The 25,254-nt window shown below is 47.9% G+C and overlaps 12 protein-coding genes across 12 annotated transcripts; 6 read left to right on the top strand and 6 right to left on the bottom strand.

The window, feature by feature from the left end:
• Window positions 1-165: 165 nt before the first annotated feature.
• ABOM_005389 (putative MFS sugar transporter) lies at window positions 166-1,862 on the top strand (the record flags this gene model as incomplete). The annotated part of the gene is made up of 4 exons (XM_022532518.1): window positions 166-239; window positions 307-609; window positions 672-1,194; window positions 1,251-1,862. 4 exons carry the CDS (start codon window positions 166-168, stop codon window positions 1,860-1,862), a joined length of 1,512 nt encoding a protein of 503 aa, XP_022389445.1.
• A 334-nt stretch (window positions 1,863-2,196) lies between these two features.
• ABOM_005390 (DNA-directed RNA polymerase III core subunit RET1) lies at window positions 2,197-5,986 on the top strand (the record flags this gene model as incomplete). Its single annotated transcript, XM_022532519.1, has 3 exons — window positions 2,197-2,244; window positions 2,319-3,112; window positions 3,172-5,986. The coding sequence occupies 3 exons, from the start codon at window positions 2,197-2,199 to the stop codon at window positions 5,984-5,986; spliced, it is 3,657 nt and encodes a 1,218-aa protein (XP_022389439.1).
• A 618-nt stretch (window positions 5,987-6,604) lies between these two features.
• On the bottom strand, window positions 6,605-7,492 carry ABOM_005391 (TMEM53 family protein; the record flags this gene model as incomplete). The annotated part of the gene is made up of 1 exon (XM_022532520.1): window positions 6,605-7,492. One exon carries the CDS (start codon window positions 7,490-7,492, stop codon window positions 6,605-6,607), a length of 888 nt encoding a protein of 295 aa, XP_022389440.1.
• Window positions 7,493-8,108: 616 nt separating this feature from the next.
• On the bottom strand, window positions 8,109-9,395 carry ABOM_005392 (polyubiquitin-binding protein UFD1; the record flags this gene model as incomplete). Its single annotated transcript, XM_022532521.1, has 4 exons — window positions 8,109-8,220; window positions 8,304-8,896; window positions 9,019-9,336; window positions 9,393-9,395. The coding sequence occupies 4 exons, from the start codon at window positions 9,393-9,395 to the stop codon at window positions 8,109-8,111; spliced, it is 1,026 nt and encodes a 341-aa protein (XP_022389421.1).
• A 416-nt stretch (window positions 9,396-9,811) lies between these two features.
• ABOM_005393 (GYF domain-containing protein) lies at window positions 9,812-11,173 on the top strand (the record flags this gene model as incomplete). Its single annotated transcript, XM_022532522.1, has 1 exon — window positions 9,812-11,173. The coding sequence occupies one exon, from the start codon at window positions 9,812-9,814 to the stop codon at window positions 11,171-11,173; it is 1,362 nt and encodes a 453-aa protein (XP_022389441.1).
• Window positions 11,174-11,496: 323 nt separating this feature from the next.
• rvb2 (RuvB family ATP-dependent DNA helicase reptin) lies at window positions 11,497-13,023 on the bottom strand (the record flags this gene model as incomplete). Its single annotated transcript, XM_022532523.1, has 3 exons — window positions 11,497-12,450; window positions 12,509-12,955; window positions 13,015-13,023. 3 exons carry the CDS (start codon window positions 13,021-13,023, stop codon window positions 11,497-11,499), a joined length of 1,410 nt encoding a protein of 469 aa, XP_022389442.1.
• A 515-nt stretch (window positions 13,024-13,538) lies between these two features.
• ABOM_005395 (uncharacterized protein) lies at window positions 13,539-15,974 on the top strand (the record flags this gene model as incomplete). Its single annotated transcript, XM_022532524.1, has 1 exon — window positions 13,539-15,974. One exon carries the CDS (start codon window positions 13,539-13,541, stop codon window positions 15,972-15,974), a length of 2,436 nt encoding a protein of 811 aa, XP_022389443.1.
• A 410-nt stretch (window positions 15,975-16,384) lies between these two features.
• On the bottom strand, window positions 16,385-17,604 carry ABOM_005396 (putative alpha/beta hydrolase; the record flags this gene model as incomplete). The annotated part of the gene is made up of 6 exons (XM_022532525.1): window positions 16,385-16,416; window positions 16,483-16,783; window positions 16,844-17,039; window positions 17,108-17,232; window positions 17,300-17,339; window positions 17,420-17,604. 6 exons carry the CDS (start codon window positions 17,602-17,604, stop codon window positions 16,385-16,387), a joined length of 879 nt encoding a protein of 292 aa, XP_022389422.1.
• A 613-nt stretch (window positions 17,605-18,217) lies between these two features.
• ABOM_005397 (uncharacterized protein) lies at window positions 18,218-18,705 on the bottom strand (the record flags this gene model as incomplete). The annotated part of the gene is made up of 3 exons (XM_022532526.1): window positions 18,218-18,391; window positions 18,443-18,519; window positions 18,573-18,705. The coding sequence occupies 3 exons, from the start codon at window positions 18,703-18,705 to the stop codon at window positions 18,218-18,220; spliced, it is 384 nt and encodes a 127-aa protein (XP_022389444.1).
• A 498-nt stretch (window positions 18,706-19,203) lies between these two features.
• ABOM_005398 (fumarylacetoacetate hydrolase family protein) lies at window positions 19,204-20,349 on the top strand (the record flags this gene model as incomplete). The annotated part of the gene is made up of 5 exons (XM_022532527.1): window positions 19,204-19,231; window positions 19,292-19,530; window positions 19,601-19,916; window positions 19,985-20,081; window positions 20,142-20,349. 5 exons carry the CDS (start codon window positions 19,204-19,206, stop codon window positions 20,347-20,349), a joined length of 888 nt encoding a protein of 295 aa, XP_022389419.1.
• A 734-nt stretch (window positions 20,350-21,083) lies between these two features.
• Window positions 21,084-21,638, top strand: ABOM_005399 (uncharacterized protein; the record flags this gene model as incomplete). The annotated part of the gene is made up of 1 exon (XM_022532528.1): window positions 21,084-21,638. One exon carries the CDS (start codon window positions 21,084-21,086, stop codon window positions 21,636-21,638), a length of 555 nt encoding a protein of 184 aa, XP_022389420.1.
• Window positions 21,639-22,984: 1,346 nt separating this feature from the next.
• Window positions 22,985-24,885, bottom strand: ABOM_005400 (putative MFS transporter; the record flags this gene model as incomplete). The annotated part of the gene is made up of 6 exons (XM_022532529.1): window positions 22,985-23,123; window positions 23,181-23,857; window positions 23,924-24,090; window positions 24,147-24,391; window positions 24,454-24,536; window positions 24,634-24,885. The coding sequence occupies 6 exons, from the start codon at window positions 24,883-24,885 to the stop codon at window positions 22,985-22,987; spliced, it is 1,563 nt and encodes a 520-aa protein (XP_022389428.1).
• Between the last annotated feature and the right edge of the window lie 369 nt (window positions 24,886-25,254).

The raw sequence follows: 25,254 nt of genomic DNA on the forward strand, positions 1-25,254 counted from the left end.
GTGGAACAAAGTGTTGATCAAGGAAATTTTTTCATCTCTCGCTTACCTTACTTTTATATATTTATTTCCCTGGGCTCTGCTGGACAATCGGACATTCCCAAATTGTAGAGTACGATCTATATCTATTTTTGAATTCTTAACCAGCTATAGCTGCTTCACTTAGCCATGGGTATGGTTCGCAGGCCTCCAGGATATGTGGTCGCTAGTATGCTGTGTTCCTGCGGCGGGCTGTTGTTTGGGTAAGATCACTTATCCGAATTGCTCATCTTTTCTATCCTGCCCGGAATACTGATACGTTAGAAATAGGATGGACACTGGCATCATTGGCCCTGTAACTACTATGGACAGCTTTGTTGCACAATTCGGTAGCCAGTCTGCAACTGTTCATGGGTTGATAGTATCGTCGATTTTGATTCCAGCAGCCGTCTCATCCTTTTTTGCCGGCTTTCTTGCCGACAAATTGGGTAGGTCAAAGGGCATCAGTATTGGTGCGCTGATATTTGCTCTCGGAGCTGCGCTTGAGGCAGCAGCGGTCCATATTGCTATGTTTATCGTTGGAAGGTGTGTCGAGGGAATAGGGGAGGGTCTCTACCTGGGGACGCTGGTCGTGTATGATATATAACTACTACCTCTCTTGACCCTGTGTCAGTTAGCTAACACAAGGTCCATAGCTACATTTGCGAGATTTCACCGACTAGCGTTCGAGGAGTGCTCACTACTGGCCCTCAGTTGCTGATTACCCTGGGATTGGTGGTTGGTTTCTTTACTTGCTACGGGACTGCTCGCATCGAGTCTTCGTTCTCATGGCGGACACCATTCCTTATACTGGCGTGTCTAGCGGTCACTTTTTCGGTGGTTTCATGGCTCTGGCTTCCCCCGTCACCGAGATGGTTGAAGCTCCACGGCCGTGAAACGGAAGCAACGGCAGCGTGGGATCGTCTGGGAGTCACTCATGCAGAACAAGAAAAGATGGAGGTGGAAGAGGATCGAGAGACTACGATGCAGCGAAGCGCAGCTCCAGAAGCTGGCAATGCATCTACCGTGGAACGGATCGCATCCGGCCCCCGGCCCCCAGTTCAATCCGTCAAACACAAGCTTTTCGACATCTTTTCAAAAGATGTCCGAACACGAACAGCACTTGCTGTATTTTTAATGGGGATGCAGCAACTTAGTGGAATTGATGGCGTGCTCTACGTGAGTTTGTTAATTCTACTAGATGCTTGGTTTAGTCTAACGTTGTCCTGCTATAGTATGCCCCTCTACTTTTCCAACAAGCTGGACTTGCATCCACGGATGCCAGCTTTTTTGCTTCGGGTGTTTCTGCTCTTGTTATTTTCGGTGTAACAATCCCTGCCCTTATATGGGCTGACAGGTGGGGTCGTCGGCACAGCACTATATATGGTGGCATTGGGCTTAGCATAACAATGTTTTTGATGGGAGCTTTGTACGCGGGAAATGCTGTGCATAGCTCAACTGGTGCAGGCAGATGGGTTGTGATTGTTTCCATTTACATCTTTGCAGTCATTTACTCCCTCAGCTGGGCAGTTGGAATCAAAATTTACGCTGCTGAAATCCAACCGCAGCGAACGCGCGCTTCAGCAACGAGCTTAGCACATGGAAGCAACTGGACGGCCAACTTCATCGTGGCCCTTACGACTCCCATACTGCTATCTCGCAGTAGCTTTGGTGCGTACTTCCTCTTTGGAGGGTGCACGCTGATAACTGCTCTGATCTGTGCAATCTTCATGCCAGAAACTAAGGGCAGGTCCCTGGATGAGATTGAGGAGGCCTTTAAATCCAAGTCCTTGGGATCGCAGTCCTTTGCCAAGATCATCCGGCCAATTACCCGACAGACTTCATGATAGATTGAGATCGTACTCTGGTTAGTGAACGAATATTATTCTAACTTATACTTAATGTAAATGTACTGTATGCTACTGTAGAGGGCACATGGGTGATAAGATAAGCGGATTGGTGGTAAGCTAGCCATTTTGGGACAGTTAGCTGGCCTGCTTACTAAACCGCCGCTTTGAATGAAATTAATTTAATAATTTATTCGGACCTCTTCCCCTCGCCGATAACGAAGAAATTGTGCGCCGCGTATTCAAACCATCATGATACACCTCCCATCTCTGTGAAACTAACGCAGAGCTTACCTAACATATTATCTTGGTGGACCTCTCTTCCACAACAGCAATGCCTCCTCGTAGGAAGCCACAGGCTCCTGCCGCGCGATCTGCAGACGTACGGCAAATACTTCTCCGCATCTTGATAACTGTATCCTCTGTTCATGCTGACATTTTCTGGTCTCCATATAGGCTATGACAGCGTCGAGAAGAGCAGCTGCAGGGCCTTCATCGACACAGAAGCGTTCATCCGTGTCGAAACAGGCATCGAATCCTACACAGCCGGAGCCAAGCGTCGAGGAGCAGAATAACCAAGCCGACGAACACCCGCATGTACCATACCGCCACCGCGATCCTTTCGATGCGCTCCTAGAGCCCTTCTATTACAACAAGTCTTTGACTGATCCGATCAATACCGCCAAGGATAAATGGAATTTGTTGCCGGCATTCTTGAAGGTGAAGGGGTTGGTCAAACAGCACATTGACTCATACAACTACCTCGTGGAAGTACAGTTGAAAAAGATCGTTGAGTCGAGCTCTATCATCCGTAGTGATATAGATCACAACTTTTACATTAAGTTTACCGACATTTATCTGGGAGCTCCGCGACGTGCAGACGAACAGCAAGACGCTGGCCCGGGATTTTCAGGGTCGACCGTGAGTCCCCAGGAATGCCGACTTCGTGATACCACATACGCGGCCCCGATTCAAGTTGATTTCGAATATGTACGTGGTCGTCAACGTGTGAAGAAGACGGGCTATTCCATTGGCCGCATGCCGGTCATGCTTCGTAGCTCGAAATGTGTTCTGTCCGATAAAACCCCGGCAGAGATGACTGTGTTGAATGAATGTCCTTTGGATCCTGGTGGTTACTTCATTGTGAACGGTACAGAAAAGGTTATTCTCGTCCAAGAACAGTTGAGCAAGAACAGAATTATCGTTGAAACGGACCCGAAGAAGGAAATCGTGCAGGCGTCCGTTACCAGGTAAGCTCATTCTATGCGCCAATAGTTATACCCTGTCCGCCTCTAACATCTGTCAACAGTTCCTCCAATGAGCGCAAATCTAAGAGTTATATCGTCCTAAAGAAGGACAAGCTTTACGTGAAACATAACGTGCTTAGCGAGGATATCCCTATCGTCATTTTGCTGAAAGCAATGGGCATCCACACCGACAAGGAGATGCTCCTTCTTGTTGCCGGTATTGATAAAGTGTACCAGGAAGACTTTGCGATCAACTTTGAGGAGGCCATTAAGCTCGGAATCTACACACAGCAGCAAGCTTTGGACTGGATTGGCTCTCGAATTAAGATCAACCGCGGCAAACAAAACAATTATCGCCGGACCCATGTGCAAGAAGCTGTCGAAGCCATTGCATCCGTCATAATATCCCATATTGAAGTAAAAGACCTGAACTTTCGACCAAAGGCAGTCTATGTTGCTCACATGGCGCGTCGTGTTCTTATGGCTAAGAACGATCCTTCGCTGGTAGATGACCGTGACTACCTTGGTAATAAGAGATTGGAATTGGCTGGTCAGCTACTGGCCCTCCTTTTCGAGGATCTGTTCAAGAAGTTTTGCTTTGATATCAAAATGAATGTTGACAAGGTCTTAAATAAACGCAACAGAGCTGAGGCTTTTGATGCCTGGACTGTTATGAGCATGCACGGCAACCATATCACCCAAGGTATGAATCGTGCTATCTCGACGGGTAACTGGAGCTTGAAGCGTTTCCGTATGGAGCGTGCTGGTGTTACTCATGTGCTCAGTCGACTGAGCTATATTGCGGCACTGGGTATGATGACTCGTATTAGCAGTCAGTTCGAGAAAACCCGAAAGGTCAGCGGTCCCAGAGCTCTACAACCGTCTCAATTTGGCATGCTTTGTCTTGCAGATACACCAGAAGGTGAAGCTTGTGGTCTTGTGAAGAACTTAGCGCTTATGACCCATATCACGACCGATGACGAAGAAGGCCCGATAAGAAACTTGATCTTCATTCTAGGCGCAGAAGATATTTCCACTCTTGGTGGAAAGGAGCTTTACGGCCCTGGTTGCTACACTATCTCTATCAACGGAACACCGATGGCACTGACGCGTCGCCCGAAGTATTTCCTTGATGCTTTCCGGAGATTGCGTCGAATGGGCAGAATTTCGGAGTTTGTCAGTATTTATATTAATCACCACCAGCGTGCTGTTCATGTTGCTACCGATGACGGACGAATTTGCCGCCCGCTTATTGTTGTCGAGAACGGAAAGACCAGGGTTAGAGCGCATCACTTGAAGAAATTGCGCGAGGGAGCCATGTCGTTTGATGACTTTCTTGCTCAAGGTCTAGTCGAGTATCTGGATGTCAACGAGGAGAATGACTCGTTGATCTCAATCTATGAAAAGGATATTACTGAGGCCACGACTCACCTGGAAATCGAGCCCTTCACCGTTCTTGGTGCTGTCGCCGGCCTGATCCCTTACCCACACCACAATCAGTCGCCGCGTAACACGTACCAATGTGCTATGGGTAAACAAGCTATTGGCGCAATCGCATCCAATCAATTCCTTCGCATTGACTCAATCCTCTATCTCATGGTGTATCCGCAAAAGCCTATGGTCAAGTCTCGCACTATTGAGCTGACGAAATACGATCAACTACCAGCCGGTCACAATGCCATGGTCGCAGTAATGAGTTACTCCGGCTACGATATTGAGGATGCTTTAGTTCTGAATAAGGGGTCTGTTGATCGTGGTTTCGGACGTTGCCAGGTGTTTAAGAAATCCGTCGCCAACTTGAAGAGTTATTCCAACGGTACCAAGGACATCTTGATGCCACCAGAGTATGACAATGACGCCCCCATACGGAAACATGCTCTTCTTGAGAGCGATGGTTTAGCTGCAGTTGGTGAGCAGGTCAATGCTGGCGAAGTCTACATCAACAAATCTACTCCTGATCAATCTCTTGCCTCCGGATTTCCTGGCTCTGAGATAGGTCGGCCAGTCAAATACACGCCTACACCTATGACATATAAGCTGCACGACCCTGCGTATATTGACCAAGTTCTTGTCTCCACGACAGAGAACGAAAACCAACTCATCAAGGTGCTTACCCGCCAAACCCGTCGACCCGAGGTGGGTGATAAGTTCTCTTCTCGTCACGGACAAAAGGGTGTCGTGGGTATCATTGCCGACCAGGCCGATATGCCTTTCACAGATCAAGGAATCAACCCTGACATTATCATGAACCCTCATGGTTTCCCTTCTCGAATGACTGTCGGGAAAATGTTGGAACTTGTCGCCGGAAAGGCTGGCGTCCTGGCGGGCCAGCACGGGTACGGAACTTGTTTCGGTGGCAGTCCTGTCGAGGAAATGTCCCAGATTCTTATCGACAAGGGATTCAGCTACGGTGGTAAAGATTACCTCACCTCGGGAATTACTGGCGAGGCGCTACCATTCTACGTCTTCACCGGCCCCATCTACTATCAGAAACTCAAGCACATGGTTCAAGACAAGATGCATTCTCGTGCTCGTGGTCCTCGAGCCATCCTCACTCGCCAGCCAACGGAAGGTCGTTCCCGTGATGGCGGTCTCCGTCTAGGTGAGATGGAGCGTGACTGTTTGATTGCCTACGGAACTAGTCAGCTTCTCCTCGAGCGACTGATGATCTCGTCAGATCGTCACGAGATCGATGTCTGCGAGCAGTGCGGCTTCATGGGCTATCTGAACTGGTGTCAGCGCTGTAAATCCTCGCGGAGTGTGGTCAAGATGGCCATCCCATACGCAGCTAAGCTTCTTATTCAGGAGCTGATGAGTATGAATGTTACGGCAAGGTTGAAACTAGAGGACGAGTTCCCAGAAACAAGGGGAATGTAAGTTAAGATTACAAAAGTAAAAAGGATCCATCTGCGAGGGTTTTCAAAAGTCAAAAAGAGGCGTTAATGTGGCTTGATTGTACATAACGTTTGCATGCATAGCGCACGGTGATTTTGGTTGACTTTGTGATGAGAACTTGAGATTTGTATAGAAATGATACGTTAGTCAAATATGGTTCTCTTTTAGCACACTTCTATTCTGCTGTTAAACAAGGAATAATCTTTAACACAGCCTATCGTGAAATCATATCTAATGGAATATGAGGCCCTGGGACGTTCAGACGACGCCGAAGCCCCAGGCAGCTTTGGCGCCCAGGTCGAGGCCGGCAAGGAGATGGACTGCTCCAGGGATGCATAGGTCTTCGACTCTTATACCCAGAGAGAGATATTTTTTTCCCCGCTAGAGGGACCTCCGAGCAAGTGATTTGAGTATTTTGCACAACGCAGGCGGTACTCCAAACACACAGTAGTACAAACGTCTGGGTGCATTATCCATGTAACTTTCAGCATAAGCACTTATTATAAATTAAGAATGTGATAACTACAGATCACGAGTACGTCATGCTCCCAGAAGCATGATCAATACTCTCTTCTAGTATATACATATCCAAGAATCAACTTACCCCGATCCCTCCAATAAATACCGCTTCACAATCGTCCAATACCTCTCTGGATCAGCTCTCATATGCGAAACATGCGGCGACCCCAGAAACTTCTCCCTCGTCACCACCCAACCCTTTGCCTCCGCCTCATCAGCATGTCTCTCTACATCCCTCCAATCCACCAGCTCATCCGCATCCGAATAGATATAGCACCGTCTCGGCTTCCCACCATCCGCACCACCAACCAGCCTTTGATCATTCATCGCCTCCCGCGCAACACCAACGGCATCTGACAACCCAACTAGGCGGCGCACAAGCGCCCCCAGCACGAAAAACACCCATAGCATAACCTTACTGAACAGGCGGAAAAGCCACGGGCTCGGAAGCGCATATGAGAATGCCTTCATGGCGCCAGATACCGTCGCCACGCCTGGTGCACTGTCCAGGATGGTTGATGAGATGCGGAGTGGCCGGCCCACCGTCGTTTGGTATGTGTCCAGGAGACTGACTGTGGAGAAGACGCCGCCGTTGGAGAACATGTGTATGAATACTTGTTCTTGGTATCTGGCTGTCTCTTCAGTCGACGACGAAGACGATGAGAACCAGGCCCGGAGAGCCTCGACGGCTGGGGTGAGGCGCGCTTGTTGCGCCTTCTTGCTGGGTCGCGTCATGAAGTCCTTGGAGGAGCTTAGGATGATGACGATTCGGGCTGTGGGTGCTAGGCGGATGTACTCGGTGACGTATTTGGTTAAGGCTCGTGGGGGAGCGTTCATCCAGAATGCTAGGACGATGGTCTTCGGGGCGCCATTGCTTTCAGGTTGCAACTGGGGTTCGTGGATATAGACTGAAGGGGATAGTTTGATGTATGCGGATAGGGGGTTTCCCTGGGTATTGGGTTGTGACATCTTGGATCGCGCTTTGGTTTCCTGAGACTGGTCTTGACTTTGCGGATGTTCTATGTCTACTGCACAGCGTGAATTAAGGGGAAGGACCGGCGCAGAGAATTTAAAGGAGGATTAAACTTCGTATCTATATTAAAACGGGGGGAGTCGATAGGGCGTCGATAGATCAGACACTAGAGGAGCACTAAATCGCGGCTCCGAAATGAGCCCAACAGTCCTCGGCATTTTATTGCGATCTCTCGCTAGGGTGGAGCCATCCATCTTATTTGTCCCCATACGTGGAGTAAGGGGCCTTTCCAGGGACTACTTCGTATACACAGCATGCTTAACAGACTTGGGTCAGTTATCTCACCCAACCCTACCGTTGTTGAAATAAGTAAGGCTTTATCCCATGAAAGTGATTTCCTTATTTAACGCCAGCCCATACCACGCTATGCTCTATAATCAAGCCGTCCTTGTTTTGCTCATAGTATTCTGAGACAAAGAAATAGAAACATCGAAAGAAATGTAACAGGTAGTGCACCAGTAATTCAAGGTATCTCCTAGCACATCATCTCCTGGCGGCACTATGTACCAACGTCACTTTTTCCCTGGGCTTTGAGCCTCCTCGAACGTTGCACTAGGTGGGCGTTACAGAGCCTCCGGTGTCCTTCTTTTTCCCTCTTAATGTTTGACCACTTCCCTGAAAACGGGGCTTCTCGCCCTCGACAACCTGGCCGCTTTCGTCACGCCTTTTGACAGGCTTGATTGCATATCCAAAGAATAATTGATTAGGCGGGAGCCGGAGCGGCATTGGCCCGTTGGTCCGCCTGACAGGAGGAGGATGTTGAGGATTTGTGGCTCCGGGCGTGGAGTTGAGGCCTTTGGCGTTGGAGCCTTACTTCCCTTTTTCGCATTCAGACGCTGTCCGCCGATAAGGAAGTTTGATGACACCGCTTTTGCTCCTGCTGCAGCGTCAGTAGACTCAGGTGCAATGGCGGCGTAGTTAATTGACTGAGCCATGGTTCCATGGGGGTGAAGTAATCCGCCAGACGGAAGCTTGGTTGCGCTCACGCCACTGCGGGGAGTACTGGTACCGCTTGGACGTTGGGGTTCCTCGTATCCTACAGGAGGGGCAAAGTCGACCTCCAGATCTGTTTCGAGGACGGAAATGGCATTTGAATTGGTGGCTGGCTTAGTTTCCAAAACCGCCATCTCATAAACTTGATCATTGTAGGCAAATGTGAAGACATCGCCTTTTGTCAGACATGAAAAGTTGCGGAATGCATTCTCAAGCACAGCCTTAGGATCACTTATATCAAGAAACGACGTTGACTGGGCTTGGAGCTTGATGAACTGGCCCGGAGGAAGATCGGTCGACTTGACCTGCACTAGGTCACCCGGTTCGAGGAGGAGGGTTTGCATGAGCTACGCATAACACTTTGCATCAGTATGGTGGCATCTAATACGATTAAGAGCGCCAGTAGAGCAGAGGAAGTCATTTGAAAACTGAGTATAGTTAGAATGCATGGGACAGTGGACAATCTCACCCAAAAAGGCAGATAGATTTTCCCCTCCTCGGCGATAAACTCCAATACACCCGCATGGGTCAACCTTTCTCGTGCACCATTATGCAGCTCGAAGAGCATAGGGTATGTGATATGTAGCCGAGTCAACTTGTCCAAAGCACTCGGTGGCATGATGACTTTACCGCCGTGGTTGACGTTCTCTCTCTCAGGACCAGGCATCATGGCGACAGGGTAACAGCGGTAGTACTCGTCGAAACGGCGGGTTGCACCTCCATGGCGGAGCATGGAGGAGCTGAAGACGCCGTCCATGGGATCATCATCATAGTAATTAGAGCGGAACTACAAAGATCAGTACATAGAGAAGATAACAACAGCGGGACTCGCCTGAAGCTCACCATGGTGGGAAGCCCACAGTAACCGATGCTTAGCCACCGGTTGAACAATACTTGAATGAGGACGCTGGATCTAAGGTTTGCTTATCTTTTTTTTTTACCAGAGACAGGTAAATGAGTTTTCGTGCTGGCTGCTCGGAGAGACCAGGATGTTCAAATTGCACAAGAAGGTTGCGAGTAGTTAGGTGAAGCACTGTTCGGGAAACGAAGGCTTATCGCCCGCAGTGACGCAAATGGCTCCGCAATGATTTTCCGACCCGACCCCATTTGTACATCTTCAGCAACGGAGTTACCTCCCATAAAAGGTCACATCTTCGGTATTCAACATTATCGAGCTCTGTGTGGGCTTATAAACTAGTGCGATCGCTTCATTCAAATTTTTGTGGTTTGCTTTACGGTAAATTTCACCCAATTTATACTTCATGTCCAGCACCCAGCCACGCCCCAAGCGGGCTGGTGAAGACTTCACTCGCACACATCAACATCCCGAGGACGACCCGAATGAACCTTCTGGCAAGAAAGCTAGGTTTGATCTCCGAAACCCTTCTGCTCTTGCTCCAGATGCGCTCGAAGACGATGCAATATTAGACGCGGACGAGATCGGTCGGCGCGGACAGCAAGTACGTCGCAAAGCAGTAAACCTTGACGGCTACGACTCGGACAGCGAAAATGAAGGGTTTGATGCGCGAGCCGAGGCCTTGGCGAAAAAGAAACAGAAGGAAGATGCGGCAGATGACGATGACATGTTTGCTGAACTACAAGAGGACTTTGGCGCAGAAGAAGTCGATGCCGACGAAGCTTCAAGGAAAAACAAGAAGTCTGTGCGATTTTTACGAGATGATGAGATCGAGGGTCAGGTCGCGTCCTCCAAAGGTGGTGGCACACTGCACGCAAATTTGACTAAAGGCCCCGATGAGGTCGACGATGATGAAGCGGAAAGCGAGAGCGATGTTGCAGATGAAGACCGCGCTATGGTTGATGAGGACATGGACAAGGAACTGGGTGCAGGGTCGAAGAAAAAACATGCACCCTTACTTGATGCGTTCAATATGCGGACTGAACAGGAGGAGGGCAAGTTTGATGATCAAGGAAACTATATACGGAAGGCGGCAGACCCTGATGCCATCTATGATTCGTGGCTTGACGGGGTGTCAAAGAAAGATATTCGACGTGCCAAAGAAGCCGCGGAGAAAAGAGAAGCCGACAGGAAGGAAAAAGATCGGATGGACGACAGTGTATTAACGGGAGACGCCTTGAAGACCCTTATAACTCACCTTGGCCGAGGCGAAACTATACTGGAAGCGCTGGCTAGACTAGGAAAAGGGGCTCAGAAAAAACCCAAATGGCAGAATAAACACAGCAAAAACAGGTCAAATCAGAATGGGGTCACAGGGGATACGGAGATGACGGAGGATGACCCCAAAGAAGTCGCTCGGAAGCAGGCAATCGATGCGATCACCGGGGCAGCAGATATCCTCATGACTCGGGGCCAAGCGGACATCTATGATACAGAACGTGAGCTACTCACCCGTCAGTATCGCCGTGAGACGGGCGAGAATTGGGTTGATCCCCCTTCACAAGATACAGACCCTGTCAGTAGCGAGCAGGCCCCTGCAATGTGGGAATTTCGTTGGTCGGACGCCCGCGATGGTGGGATTGTTCACGGGCCGTATGACGGTCCAACGATGGAGTCGTGGAAAAATGCCGGGTATTTCGGTGAGGGTGTCGAATTTCGAAGAACGACGGACGAAGGTGGATGGAATGCTCAGGCTAGTTTTGTATAATAATGAAAGCTAAGGATGAGTGGGAGTCATAGATATAGCACCAATGAATACCAAGCGCTGAATATGAACATCATGATTATCATTCGAGCTTAGGCTCCTTGTCGATAAATTCCGATTCGAACCCAAATTGCAAAAGTACCCATACAGAGCTCTGAACAAGCGCCAGCATTATCATACATAATTTGATACTGCAAAGAAAACGCAGAGAATAATAACAGAAAGGAAAACAGATCACGTCGCACTATTTGGTCCTTTTCGCACGTCACCTGGAATGCTCCACCATTCTAACACCAATCACCCAGAAAATCTATATCAGAATAAATCTAAGAGATCTCCATAGCGTCTCCATTTGCTGCAGCGGAGAAGGTTACGTTGCCTTGGTCGCTAATGAAGCGCTGCTCATATGTATTCACAAACTTGACGCTCCGAGCAGGGTCATAGAATAGCCGGTAGCTGCGCTGAACATCGTCGATGCTGACCTCTTTTGCCTTTCGTTTTTGGCTCAGGAGGTGAGAAGTAGTGATGATATTGCTAGCATATCGGAGATTTGATTCTTGGCCAATCTTGGTCAGAAGTGCTAAAGCGTCCGGCGAGAGATCAATCTCTTCCTCCTGAGCTCTGATGGCCAGAATCTGTCTGATCTCATCAGCCGAGTAGGGCTGTGTGCTCACGATGACCACACGGTCAAGGAAGTCGAGAGGCAGCCCATGGGGAGAACTATAGGTTGTCCCCCGAATGCGGGCTTGGCCGCGATTACTGGCCATGATGACAATTGGCGCAAGCTCAGCTTCCAAAGCGCGGTTAATGAAGGAAAAGCATTCGATATCCAGCATATGAACTTCGTCAATGAAGAGGACGCCAGGGATTATTTCCGCCTTGCCCTCTTCCTTCCATTCAGCGACCTTTGTGTTGATCTGATCCCGAACCTCGCTCCTAATTTCTCCGGTATCGCCGGAAAAGAGAGCCAGAAATCCTTGTGACCGTGAGTTGATGACATCAATCTCATGAAGACTCACGGTATGCACAATTTCCTTGCGCACTTGGAGTTCACCCTCAGGGCATTGCACGAATTTGGTATCAGCACCCATCGCATCATAATCCCGTGAACGTGCGTACGAACGACCCAACTTCGTGATTTTACCCGATGACTTGTCGATAGAGATTATATCGCCGGCCATCACACGCTCTTTGGTCATGGAGTCGATCATCTTAGTGCCCATGTCGTAGATTGTCTCCATGTCAGTAGTTTTGATGGTGAGTTTCCCTTGTTTGTTACCCTGAGCATATCAGCACGGACATATTCTCTCGCCTGAAGGAATCTATAGTGACACTTACACCAGTGACGCTCCTATCGATCTGGATTTCCACCACTTCACCTTCGATGATCTCACTTTCTTCCTTGATCCGAACGCCAATGGACTTTCGGAAAGCTTGAGTGAGTGCTTCGGTTTTCGACATTTCCATTGAGAAGATCTCTGAAGAAGCGAGCATTGTGAAGGGGACGTCGGGCCCGAGAGATTGTGCCATTCCCATGGCAAGTGCTGTTTTACCTGTGCTGGGAGGTCCTGCAATTAACACTGCGCGGCCAGCGATCTTGCCTTCTTTGACCATCTGCAAAATTACGGCAGCGGCCTTTCGCGCTTTCTCCTGGCCCACAAGGCCCTGGGATGAGGTCCTAGGTTGTAAAGAATCGGCATCGACACCAAGTCCTCTAATATGCGAATGGGCAGCGATGAGATTCAAGCCACGGAGTTCCTTGGTCTCCGCGACAGTCGTGATTTGCTATTTCTTCAAGATCAGTACCATGGCAGTGTAAATATAATAAACTCTGCTTAACTTACCGCAGCCATATTGGATATTTGAGATCGCGAGTCTCTCTTCCTTAAGCTGTTACAAGGTCTGCGCAGCACCGAAACTGTTCTGTGTTCCACCTTGTTCACAGGCTGGACAAAAGAGCTGTGAAGGGCAGAATACGTGAGCCTGTCTGCCGCCCGTGTCACCGCCCGGCAGAATGGAGTACTAAATTAATTCCATTCACCCTAACTTTTGGCGCGTCAATAACTAATCAGTCACTGGTTGCTAGGCAAACAAGTTTCCATCAGAGTTTCTTTACCTCATACAACATCTACTCATTATAAATGTGGTGCCACCGGACTTGGTGAGATAAGTACGTCGAGATCTACATCTTTGATTTACTCATGACCAGACACGGGCACTAGATTGGAGTAGTTAGGTTACTCATGCAAGCTAATCTGCTTTTACTTCAAGTTTAAATATGCTTTATGTGCGACGTGCCTTGTTTTGAGATGCATTTCAACTTGCCCGGCGCAATAGCTTTGTTTATCACCGTGGATTTGTTGTCAAAATGAGCTCTGAGCGCATATTTACTTCCTATGCGCGCGACCCCCGCTTGAACAGACCGCCTCCTTTAGGAACAACCTCGCTAGACACGCCATCGCGGAAGGTTTTTACATCTCCCAGTGCTTCAAGGCAATATGAGCCTCGAGCTGATGCCTCTGGCGATCAATTCGTGCAACGGCTTTCCGATTTGATACAAGCCGCCGTAAAGACCGCTAGTCTCACCTCAGAGAAGGAAACTATACAGAAGAAGCAAAGCACCACTGAAGGTCTTCTGAAAAGAGCGAAAGCTCAGTCAAGTTTCCCTTCTACTACTGCTTTCTTTCAGCAAACATGGAACGACGAAGGCGGTCATCTGGCTCGTATAGATGGCGCACTGAAGGAGCACTTGTCGCGCTACGACCAACTGGAGAAAGCACTGAAAGCGAACTGGGCGTCTTCTCTAATCCCAGGACCTAGTCTTGTGGAGAAGTATGACCAGCTCAAAGAAGAGATCGAAACAACCAAGCAAGATGCTAAGCGTTCGAAAGATGAGGCCTTTAGTCTTCGAGATCAAAACCGCTCTCTAGAGGACACACTCAAGAGCCTCCAAGCGAGAATGACTATGCTAGAGAAATCGCTCGAAAACCACGGAGCGTCCCTCAAAAAGCAGACCAAAGACCACTCGTCTCTCCTTGAAGAAATCTCGTTGGAATTCGAGAAGCGCTTGGAAAGCACTTCGACGAAATTGGAAGAAGGCATATCGACAAAGTTTCGAGTAGAAGTGGGTGAATGGCAGAAGCAAAGAACAGCTTTGGGTACAGAACTGGAGTCCCTGCGGACATGCCAGGAAAGTTTCTCGGCTGCTATCAGCAAAGTTGACCAAACGACCAAGGAGCAGCAACAGAAAATATCTGATATTGAGTCGCTGGGCCAAAGGTTAGACATTCTTGATACCCGTCTTGGCTCTGTTGAATCTACGAAGACGGCACCTCCAGCATCCACGGCGACGAATGAGCCAAACGTAGAGAAAGTTTCTACATCCTACTTTCAATCTAAAGTTGAGAGCCTCGAAAGCATACTTAATCAATTGCAAGGTTTGCAGGAGATGAAGGATGACTTGCACTTTTCAGAAGTGGAAGATCTGAAAAAGTCACTAGTGCAAGCGTCTGAAGAATTAGTGGGCGTGAAGAACGATTGCAACATGCTATCAGACGAGGTGAAGACCTTGCGTGAATCAAATCCAGCCACTGCCCTACAACAAGTTGCCAATTTATCAGGTTCATTGCAAAATACACAGCAGTTGGTGGAGACTGTTAGGGTGGGCTTACATTCACTGGAAACCAGATATAACTCTCTCACTACAGAGCCGTTGGCGAGAAACATGGTCGTTGCGTTGCAAGAGATGTACCCCTCTGCTAGTCAATTATTGGAGCAATATTCTGGGTTAAAAACGGCTGTTGATAACCTCTGTCAAAGCCAAAACTCTATCGTCAGGCAGACCCAGCAGGAAGCAGCTCTGCGCCTTGATGAGCTAAACAAGCTGAAAAACGACCATGCCAGTCTCTCACAATCTCTTGCCCCTCTTTGGGAGCGATACGAGCAGCAAAGAACGCAAGGTCAGCCACCAAGCCATGATGATATTCGCAAACTACAAGTTGATCTCCACACTTTATTTACAAAGTTTGAAGAGTCCACATCCAGATATGACTCCCAATTCAGGTCGCGGAGGCTGTCTGATGACCGTTTCATGGAAGGTTTACGTGACGAGCGGAATAAGTTCGATAGCCGTCTGAGCCAAGTGGCTAGCAGTCTGGAGGGGTTGGCCAATGATGTTGAAGCAGTGAGGTCTGTCAATGCCAGCAGCCTTGCAAAAGTTGAAATGCATGCTAGTGACATTAAGTCATTGCAAGATGACCTTCATGAACTCAAAAATGCCACATCCGATCGACACCAAGCATTTCTTGATCAACTCGGCGAAATCACGAAAGTGCTCAGTGCACATGATACTAACATTTCGTCGCTGCTTGACGGGGTCGGTGAACTTGAGCGGTCAGAAAAGCTTCGACATAAAGAGCTGCATGAACAGTTAGATGGGCTTAAGAAAGCTGTGGAAGCAAAGGAGTTCCGCCCTCGAGCAGTGTCCCCAATTATCGTCGAGGATCAGGCTCCAAACCCTACAGATGATAGTCTTGCTGATACAGAAGAGGCGGCAAGAATTCTGAATGTGGCTGAAACTAACCCTACGCTCGCATTGCGGGAAAAGAAGAAGAAGAAGAAGAGACCACGACCTTCGGGTTTGTCTGAGGATGAAAAAACTCCAATAATGGCTCGACAGGAATCTCCCAGATCGCTCTCGTCCGGAGCATCTCCGTTTGAACAAGGTGAACCCACCGAGAACAAACGACCGAAGAAGAAGAAGAAACGCAAAATGTTATCAACTGAACCGATACCACTCGACTAAGTGGGCACACAATTTATGTTCGTCAACTCATTGGTTAGAAAGTTGTCTTATAGCCCCGTTGGTGTCAGGTATGGTTGCGGAGGGAAAAACTACGGAGTTGAAGGCACAACAATAGCATGTCTGCCATAAGTGTAATCTCCTATCGGCACTGAACGTTGTGCGAAGGTTTTCAATACTTATTAGCAAGACGTGAGGCGCGTGACGACGCCGGAACTTACTTACGATGGTGATGAGATCAATTTTTATGTATTGCGAATACCGCTGGATACCTATTACTGAGGTCGATTTTTGTTTCGTTTATTCATCAGTTGGATGGACTATTTCTTGATAATTTTTCATTCTTTGGCTCCAGATGGGTACGGAGTCCGTACATATCCAGAAGGCCGTAGTTAATTCTATAATGCATACTCTCAAGGTGTCTCTTGCAAGAATGTAACAACCTCTGAAGAAGTAACTCTCGTCAGTCAAACTACCATGCCTAAAAGCTGGTCTCCAAATCAGTACTCACTTTGTCTAAAGGCTTCAGGATTCTCCGATATGAGCCAGTGGCCAGCTTCGACGTCGGCTATCTGGGCTTTGGGAAAGAATTTTTTAATCGCAGGAATTGTATCGTCACTAACGTATCTGCTTTTTGTGCCCCTAACGAACAACGTCGGGCCGTCATACGTGACGGAACCAGACTCGGCGTAAGGGAAATTAGCCATTTCACTCAAGGCATCCCCCAAGATTGAAACAGGGACACGGAACTTCATAGCTCCATCTTCCCCACGAACCAGGTTGGTCAGCAAGAATTGGCGGATAGGAAGGGACTATAGGGTGTGGTATATTGCGGTTAACACGACTCCAGCATTTTGAACAGGACTACTTACTTCTTCATAATCTTTCAGAATCTTATCTGCGTCAGACTGCTTTGCTACATTCTGGGCTTCAATCTGTTGCATGCCACGGACGTATTTGCCAAAGTCACTCTTCAGGGGAGCATTGACTGGGGCGTTGTCGACGGGGATAAGCGCTGAGATCAAACTGGGAGAGTCGAGTGCGACTGTCATCGCAGCTTTTGCACCCCTTATCTTGATTAGAATTGTCACTTGAATCATGATCGAAGTGCTGCAAAAGACAAGCTATATTCATACATGGAATGACCTATCAGGACACACTTGTTCAGCTTCTGCTGATGTATGAAGTCAACGACATCTTCTGCCATCGCATTGTATGTGTGCTCTTTGGAGTGAAACGACTGGCCATGGTTCCGGAGATCCTAATAATGCCATTTGCATAAGTACATGAACCCTTCCACTTTGGTATATCATCGGACGAAAACATACCAAGATAAAGACCTCACGCTTCAAATCACGTGCCAAAGCTCTAACATTCCCTGTTAGTCGACAATGAAGTCACCAGTAGACGGCGATAACAATGTCCTAGACAATGTTATCTTAACATACTTGCTAATACTCCTGTTGTTCTGTTTAGAACCGAAGAGCCCGTGTAGGAAAACAATTGGACTCCGACTTGCTTCCTCTTTTTCAGAGCCAAAAACCTGATAAGACAGCTCGTTCCGGAGCACCCGGGATGTTGAAAATGCGCGGATACTGGAAGCACCCCGGAGGGCGACTCTGAATGGCAACATTATCTTATAAAATCTATTGTATTCGATCTTGGACGAAGATTGCGATTTGGAGTCATCGCGCATTTCCTGAAAGAGCGCGATAGTATCGTGACTAAGCAGGTTTAGGCCGATTCCGACCGCCGATCATTTCGGGGAGGTTCATTGCCGAACATCCTATGGAGTACTCCGTAGGCTTTCTCCATGTCTCGAGTGTATATTACGAGCCTCTTTGTATATTATAGCGCCATTCATTGCGTCTACAACTTTAGTAGCATAGTTGGTCAATATGAGCTGTGATAGCAGCAGGGACAGAATGCTAATGGAGCATTAGTGCAGTGTCAATGTCCTAAAATATATCTTTTGGTAGATTGCTTTCCGAGCACTAAAAGGTTGTACACAGTAATCTTGAATATATATAACGAGGAACAAAATAGAACCCTTTCGACCATATTAAAGCGAGGATAAGTAATGACGTAGACACTCTAGGTCTCTATTGTTGGATTGTAGTTTTCTTATACGTTTATCATATCACATCGTCACAATGCAAGTATATATACAGAGTGGATATCATCGGTTCCGGCAAAACACATCTATGGCGCCTTTCAAAAGCCCCATAGTATACATAGCTCCCACCTTAAGCATCCAAAAGAGGTGGAACCTTCTCGCAGAGATAATCAACGATAGCGTCAGGACCCCGCTCTACTTGCAATCCTTCGGGGATGGCGTGGGTCTTAATGTCAGGTTTGATTCCTCTCGCAATGGAGTGAATCAGATGCGCCTGCTCATCGGTCCACATAGAAGCACTGAACTATAGGACCGTTAGTCCCTTACTCATTTCCTAGCTTGAAAGAGTCCCTACGGGACTCAAAACGACAGGGATTCCTACCAGAACATCAGGCATCAGTGCCTCCACCTTGGGTCCGACTTCCTCGATTGCTATATTATTGTTAGTATTGTGTCACATGTTATTTCACAGCAGTGTCACTCACTTTCGCAGTTTGCCTCGTGGATGATGGTATACCGGTCCTTAAGAGCCTCGACCACCCGCCCGATAAGCCGCCTGGCTCTATCGGGAGCAGTGTTGACAGTGACAAGGCGGAAAGGTCCTTTAGGGGCAGACATTGTATCAAACTTCACAGAAATAATATTGTTATGTTCTCAGATCACTCAGTCACTTTCACTCATGGGATCTCTGCTTTTAAAGGTAGAAGTTGTTCGTGCAGCCGGCCGACATCCGGCGCTGAGAACTTCCCCACAATCGAATCGTGGGGAAGTCGTGGGTGTTTGCCCCCGGACTTCATCCGATTGAAAGGATCTCTGCGAATCAGGTGCTTCGATGTTAGAGAAGTCTGGGTACTCCGTACATCGGTGGCCTACTCATAGAACTATGAGAGAGACTCGGGACGGTTGGCCCGTCGGTTTATTCTTGCCCTCCCCACTTTGACCCCGCCAAACGTCACTATCGGTCGCAAACACGCATCGATATCGGGGTAGAAATAGTCCGTGATCGCGAGCATCTTCCTCTAGGACATCTTTGGGAAGTTCCAATTCCTACATAAAACGTGTTAATCGCATCTCTACCCCGATTGTACCTATTAACCATCGGCAATAACAAGAATCATGTCAAAAATCGCATCGACCTTCTCGCGTAAGTGATGGAAACACCAACATGCAACAGCTATAATGATTCTTTTCTAATACGCCATAGGCCTTGTGCGCTTTGTACCTAAGTCAAACCCGTCTAAGGTTCTGATTGGCGAGCCGGTAGATGCGCAACTTGACGTTGGATTGGCTCTTTACCAGGGAAAGGAAGTCTCAGTGCGACCATTCACCGGAGCATCCGTCCTTAACCCAGGTCAAAAGACAGAGTCTACTGAGATCATCAGCCGGATTCTCTCCCCTTTGTCGCAGAACGAGGTCGGATCGATTAGATGTATTGGGCTAAACGTGAGTTCTCGCTTGCGACATTACCAAACACCACTTCTTCAGAGTCGCAATTGACTAATTGTTCTGGTAGTATACCTCTCACGCCGCCGAGATGAAACTATCTATCCCGGATGTTCCCACACTGTTCATTAAGCCATCAACGGCCCTTTCCGACCCTTGGCCTGTGCCAACCGTTATTCCCAAGATCACGCAGGTTGACAACACAGGCGACTATGAGTCTGAAATGGTTATTGTTATTGGTCGTGATGCGAAGGATGTTAGCGAGGCTGACGCCCTGGACTATGTTCTTGGATACACGGCAGCAAACGATGTTTCAAGCCGCACGTCACAGATGAACCAGAGTCAATGGTGTTTCTCTAAGGGATTCGATACCTCGTGTCCAATTGGTCAGTGCCTCTCATATAAATTCTCCTATACTTTGTGATCCACTGACTGACGCGGGTTATTTCATTAGGACCGGCTCTCGTTTCTGCGGCATTGTTCCCGGATGCCAGCAAATTCCAGATCCGCGGGCTGAAGAACGGAAAAGTGCTACAGGATTGTCCTCTAACGTATGAAAAGTCCGGGTAACCAACCATAGGTTTGCTTAAATGCTAACAAATCTTGAATAGGGACTTAATCTTCAGCGTGCCCAAGCTCGTCAGCTTTCTGTCTCAAGGAACAACTCTACCAGCGGGAACTATTATCTTGACTGGAACTCCTCCTGGCGTTGGAGCTGCAAAAAACCCGAAGGAGTTCTTGAAGCACGGGGATGAGTTCGCCGTTGAATTGCTGCCTCACGTTGGAACTCTGGTGACGAAGATTGAAAACCAGAAATGAAGCTGTAGTTGAGACTCAGTATGGTGCATCATGACAGTTTAGAAAAATAGATATGCATCCAATTGCTCCGTATATGCTCTAGCCTTCATAGTCATAGCTTTTAAACTATTTTCAAAGTTCAGCGGCTTGGTCCACATAAGCTCTCCGGTTCCTGCATAGGTATATCCCTGCCAGAGCTCTAAAGTTCGACAGTATGGCTGACCTTGAGCTCTTGCAAAGGTTAGTATTGATGCATGCATAGAACCTGAACAGTATGTACTTATCTACACCCATTTACCAAGTCACGGCTGCAAGATCACAGAGCTTGATATTATCTCCGTGGCTCTACAGAAGAAACATAGTGCTCTATTAAGCATTGTTGCACAAGTACTGATGCGAATGTCTATTTGTATATAATTGAAAGGTGACAGAGGAGATGAGATGGATAAGACAATGTGGTACACATAATTATGATGTGATGTTGACAGCCTAGAAAGTGTGTCATTGGTAGAGTTCTGGCTTATAATAGTGTAAGAGCATTCACTTTACACCTTTGACCAGAAAAGAAATCAACGAGTGAATATGAAAATGAGTGTAATAAAAAAAGCAATATCGAGAACAACACAACAATTGTTCCTTTCTTCTCTTATTGCATACAATACTGATCGCAAATCTGTCTTCTTTCACTACATAAAACAACTACGTGGCTCCCTTGTGAATATCCTTCAAATAGCCTGCACTTGGGATACTACACAATGCCTGACTTCCCATTTCCGATCAAGGAGGTCTACTGCGAGGGTCATACGCCATGCGAGTGCGACGAGTCCTACTTCCAAGCTCTGAGGGACTGGGTGCGACTGGCTGCCGCATTTGGTTGGCCGGAGAAGGTGAGAAAAGTTGCGCTGTCCTACTTGTCAAGGGTCAAATCGTTGGAAGATATCGTTGTCATGATCGACTCCGTTCGGATCTGCCCGCATGGTCGGTTGGCTATGATGGGCGCAGAGTTGCCTCTTGAATACTGTAAAAGGTATGAGACCATCAATATCGCGTGGGTGAACAACGTCCCACTTGTTTACACTTTATTCCGTTGGTTCAACGGGGACACCATCCACCGCATCTGTCTCGAATCTGCCGCGGAATGGGTCGCGTATGAAGAAAATATGCTCGATTATGAGACTTCGTCGGGATTGTTCAAAAGAAAAGACTTCAAGTGCCTCCAAGATCCTGCAGCCGTGGCGCAGATGATGCAAAATGGTAGTCGCACCGTCGAATCGGTTGTGTCTGACGTACGCGTGGTTACTATCTTCTAGTATATCCCGCTGCGATGATCAACAAGGCAGGTTGCTAGTGACGCATCTAGACATCGGTAGCTAATCAACAGAAGACAGGATTGACGCGAGCTGCGCGGATAAGAATTCGAAACCGATGTCGACTTGATAGGAGCGAAAGATAAGCATAAGTCCTGTATGAGGGCGATAGATCGACACCAAGTGGTCTACACGTATTTGGCGGATAAAGGTTCACCACCCACCATTATTCAACTAATTTAAGCATCATCTGCTAACCATGACCAGGACCATGGCCATAGTTGGATGGAAAGAAAGTTGGCTAGCTGGCACTGACAATTTGCATCTTTTTGCATGCGAGCTACGGTTTTGTGCTTTGGCGAAGGGTTGGGAAGTTGGCTGGTAGTCTGGAAAACTATTACTGAGAAAGTCTATGTTGTCCTTGCAGTCTGTAAAGGTTAGGAAAACATTCGATCTGATTTAGTCTACATTTGTCTCACAAGACTGTTCAATGTATGCTTTACATATTATGCATACTTCAGCCTCAATAACAAGCATAGGATAAGCATTTACGAAGCACAAGGACAGCGAACAAGAAAACTCCCCACATGTAAGTCCCCACATACGATGAGTAAGTAATATATGCTAACTACTTCCGGTACATCCCCACTTGCAGGCTTTGCAGAAATGTGGGATATGACTTTATCCTAGGCGGAATAAATCATCTCCGCTTCAAGTACTCGAATCAGAGCCAGACATCTACGTAGTTGATACACTCATTGCGTTATTCGACAGCATCTGTGGTTAAAAGTAGTGCTCTACTATTTTTTGCTATATTGTAGGCATATTAATTATGGTATCGAGGTTATCGGAATGCTTGATATGATTATGAAGTAAAATTTTAAAATTAATATGAAGTTACTATGCCGAGTTGCTGTTCCGATGAAGCTCCCTAATATTATTGTAGCTCGGGCAGCCGATCGGCCACGGGACCATTAGGAGACTAAAACGCGTGGTGTGATTTCGCTTTCCCGATAGTATGATATCGGCTCGATGACTCGGGCAGCGAAAAATCTTTGATAGCTATCGATTTGCTAAGAGTATATAAAAAATCAGTCCAAGCTGGGGCTTTTCTTTTATCCCTTTTCTGTATCTTGACTTTGAACTTTTTTTTGTTTATCTTGTCCCTGATTCCAATTTGTTCATATTCTGGACATTGCCAGTGTGATTCTATTCTACCTCTAACCCATATATACATACTGTCTTGTTCGATCCCAATTCACACTCAAGGACTCCCATTCTATTCTATACTCTAATGCATTCTATCCGGTTGACCGAATCATCCATCGAGACAATTACTAACTTTAGATTCATGTGTGAATGTCCGGACGCCATCTCCGACCCATGAAGTGAAGGCAGAGAGTCGGAATAACACTGGCACCCACGATGAGAGCGCACCCAACACCTGCACTCGCAGCCACACCAACTGTTTCAAACATTGGCGGAAACCTGAGCTTCGTTAGCTATCGTACTCCTAAAGCTTGACGTGACCCTCCCTCGACTTACCAAAATGGCCCTAAGAAACCCCATATCTGTCGAACGAACGTGATACACACTCCGACACTGGCAGCTTCGGTGGGATAGCAGTCCACGGCGTACGTGACAAGGACGGTGGTTACAATCTGATTACCGCCGGCCCCAATAGCAATACCGATGATAGGTGCTACGTTCCAGTGGCCTGACGCAGATTCCTGAGTGCACACCAGGAAGACGATCAGACCCACAATGGAACAGATATAGCCGATGTAGCTGAGCCACAGACGGTGTTCGGGCTCGGGCTTCCGCTGGATCTTCTTTGCTCGTGTGTTCATCCAGACGTCCGACAGGGTGCCTCCTAATTGCTCGCCAATGACGGAGCCGATAATGGGACCCAGGAACTGCATACCGAGCTGCTCAGTGTTCAGCTCGAACTTTTCCTGGAGCAGTTCTGGCACTTCAACAGTGGCCAACACATTGCTTAATAAGAACACCATTGCGTACGCCGCGGCTGGGATCATAACAGAGGGATACATGACCATGGTAAGAGGCTTAACGAACTCCCACCACGAGAAAGGAGTTGGGTCAATCCGACGGAGTGAAAGATACTCTCTCTTCCACGCAGGTTGATTTGGGTCGACATTGCTGCCAACATACCGAGTTTCTGGTCCCAGAAAGAGATACAAGATGAACTGGACGCCGTTGACCTGATTGATGCAAATTTGTTAGCGAACGGTGGTCAGAACGAGTGTGTATCGGGGTGGTAGACGAACTATTGCCAGAACCCAGTAAATCCATACGTAGCCTGCCCGATATGCGACGAAACCAAAGATAAATGGACCGAGAGGAATTCCCAAGGTGACCAACAGGGTCCACACACCCATGTACCTGGCACGGTCTTTCTTAAAATAGGTCTCCATCACAACAGCACTTCCGATGGCTTAATATGATAGTCAGCTCCAAGCTTTCTGAGATATGATCAAAAATTTGTCTTACCAGATGCTGGAGAGATGAAAAATGCTTGCAAAGCTCTACAGGCGGCAGTTGATGCATAGTCCGTGCTTTTCGCGCACCCCACATTACATACTAGACTGCACATCAGGGAGATAAGGAAGATCGGACGACGTCCATAGCGATTAGACATGGGCTTCCAGAACAATGGGGCCCCGCCCAAGATGGCGATCTGGAGCGATGTCAGATAACTCGCTCGTTGGATCGTAACGTTGTACTCCTCCGCGATCCTGCCCGCCATTTGTTAGTGAAAACTAGAACGGTAAATCATCGATTTAAGGTGTCCTCTTACGTTGCATAAGCAGGAATGATACCAGCAGCAGCAAAGGTACCCATACATGCGTGAATAGCTACCAGAACCAGATTGGCCAGTTTCTGCAAAGATTCAAAGCCAGTCAGTAACCGGTCCAGAAGAGTTCACCCAACATCTCGTTGCTCAAAACCATAATTTGCGGCGAAAGTGAGTACTAACCTTCCAGGACGGCCAGTTGTACGGGTCCGCTGGATCCATGCTAGGGATGGGATCAAGTTCTAGTGTGCCGTGACGCTCCATCAGGTAGTCTCTGTGTGCTTTTGAAATGCGAGATTCCACAATGTCGGAATAACTTGTAGGGATGGCTCCCGCCGTGCTCTCTACAAAGTCCACGTCCACTTTTCCCGGCTGAGAGGCATCTTGGACGTCGTCATTTTGACGAGGCCTCTGCATCTCCATTGACGCAGTCATGTTGGATGAGCTCCTGGATAGGGCACAGCCGGCGTTGGATTCGAATCTCTGTTTATTCTGAGTTAAGGGATCAAGCTTCTTGCAACCAAGGGCCCCCAGAGTTAGAATGGGTGAGAATGAGTGTAACAGAGAGAGAGGGGGGATTCCAAAATAGTCCACGAAGATGCGGATAACCCGTTATTCACATATGTCTACAGGCAGCAGACTCTAACCGAAGAGCAGGGGATTTGGACAGTCCCACGCAAACTCACGCGGCCGGGGTATCTGGCCTATCAATTCTGCATTGGGGTGGGCACTCTCGCCTGGGGTAAGGCCAGAGATTGACCAATCCATCCCTGTGGAGATTATGCGGAGTATGTTTTTCATAAT

Source organism: Aspergillus bombycis (genome assembly GCF_001792695.1).
Source record: "Aspergillus bombycis strain NRRL26010 chromosome Unknown contig00039, whole genome shotgun sequence".
Lineage (NCBI taxonomy): Eukaryota > Fungi > Ascomycota > Eurotiomycetes > Eurotiales > Aspergillaceae > Aspergillus > Aspergillus bombycis.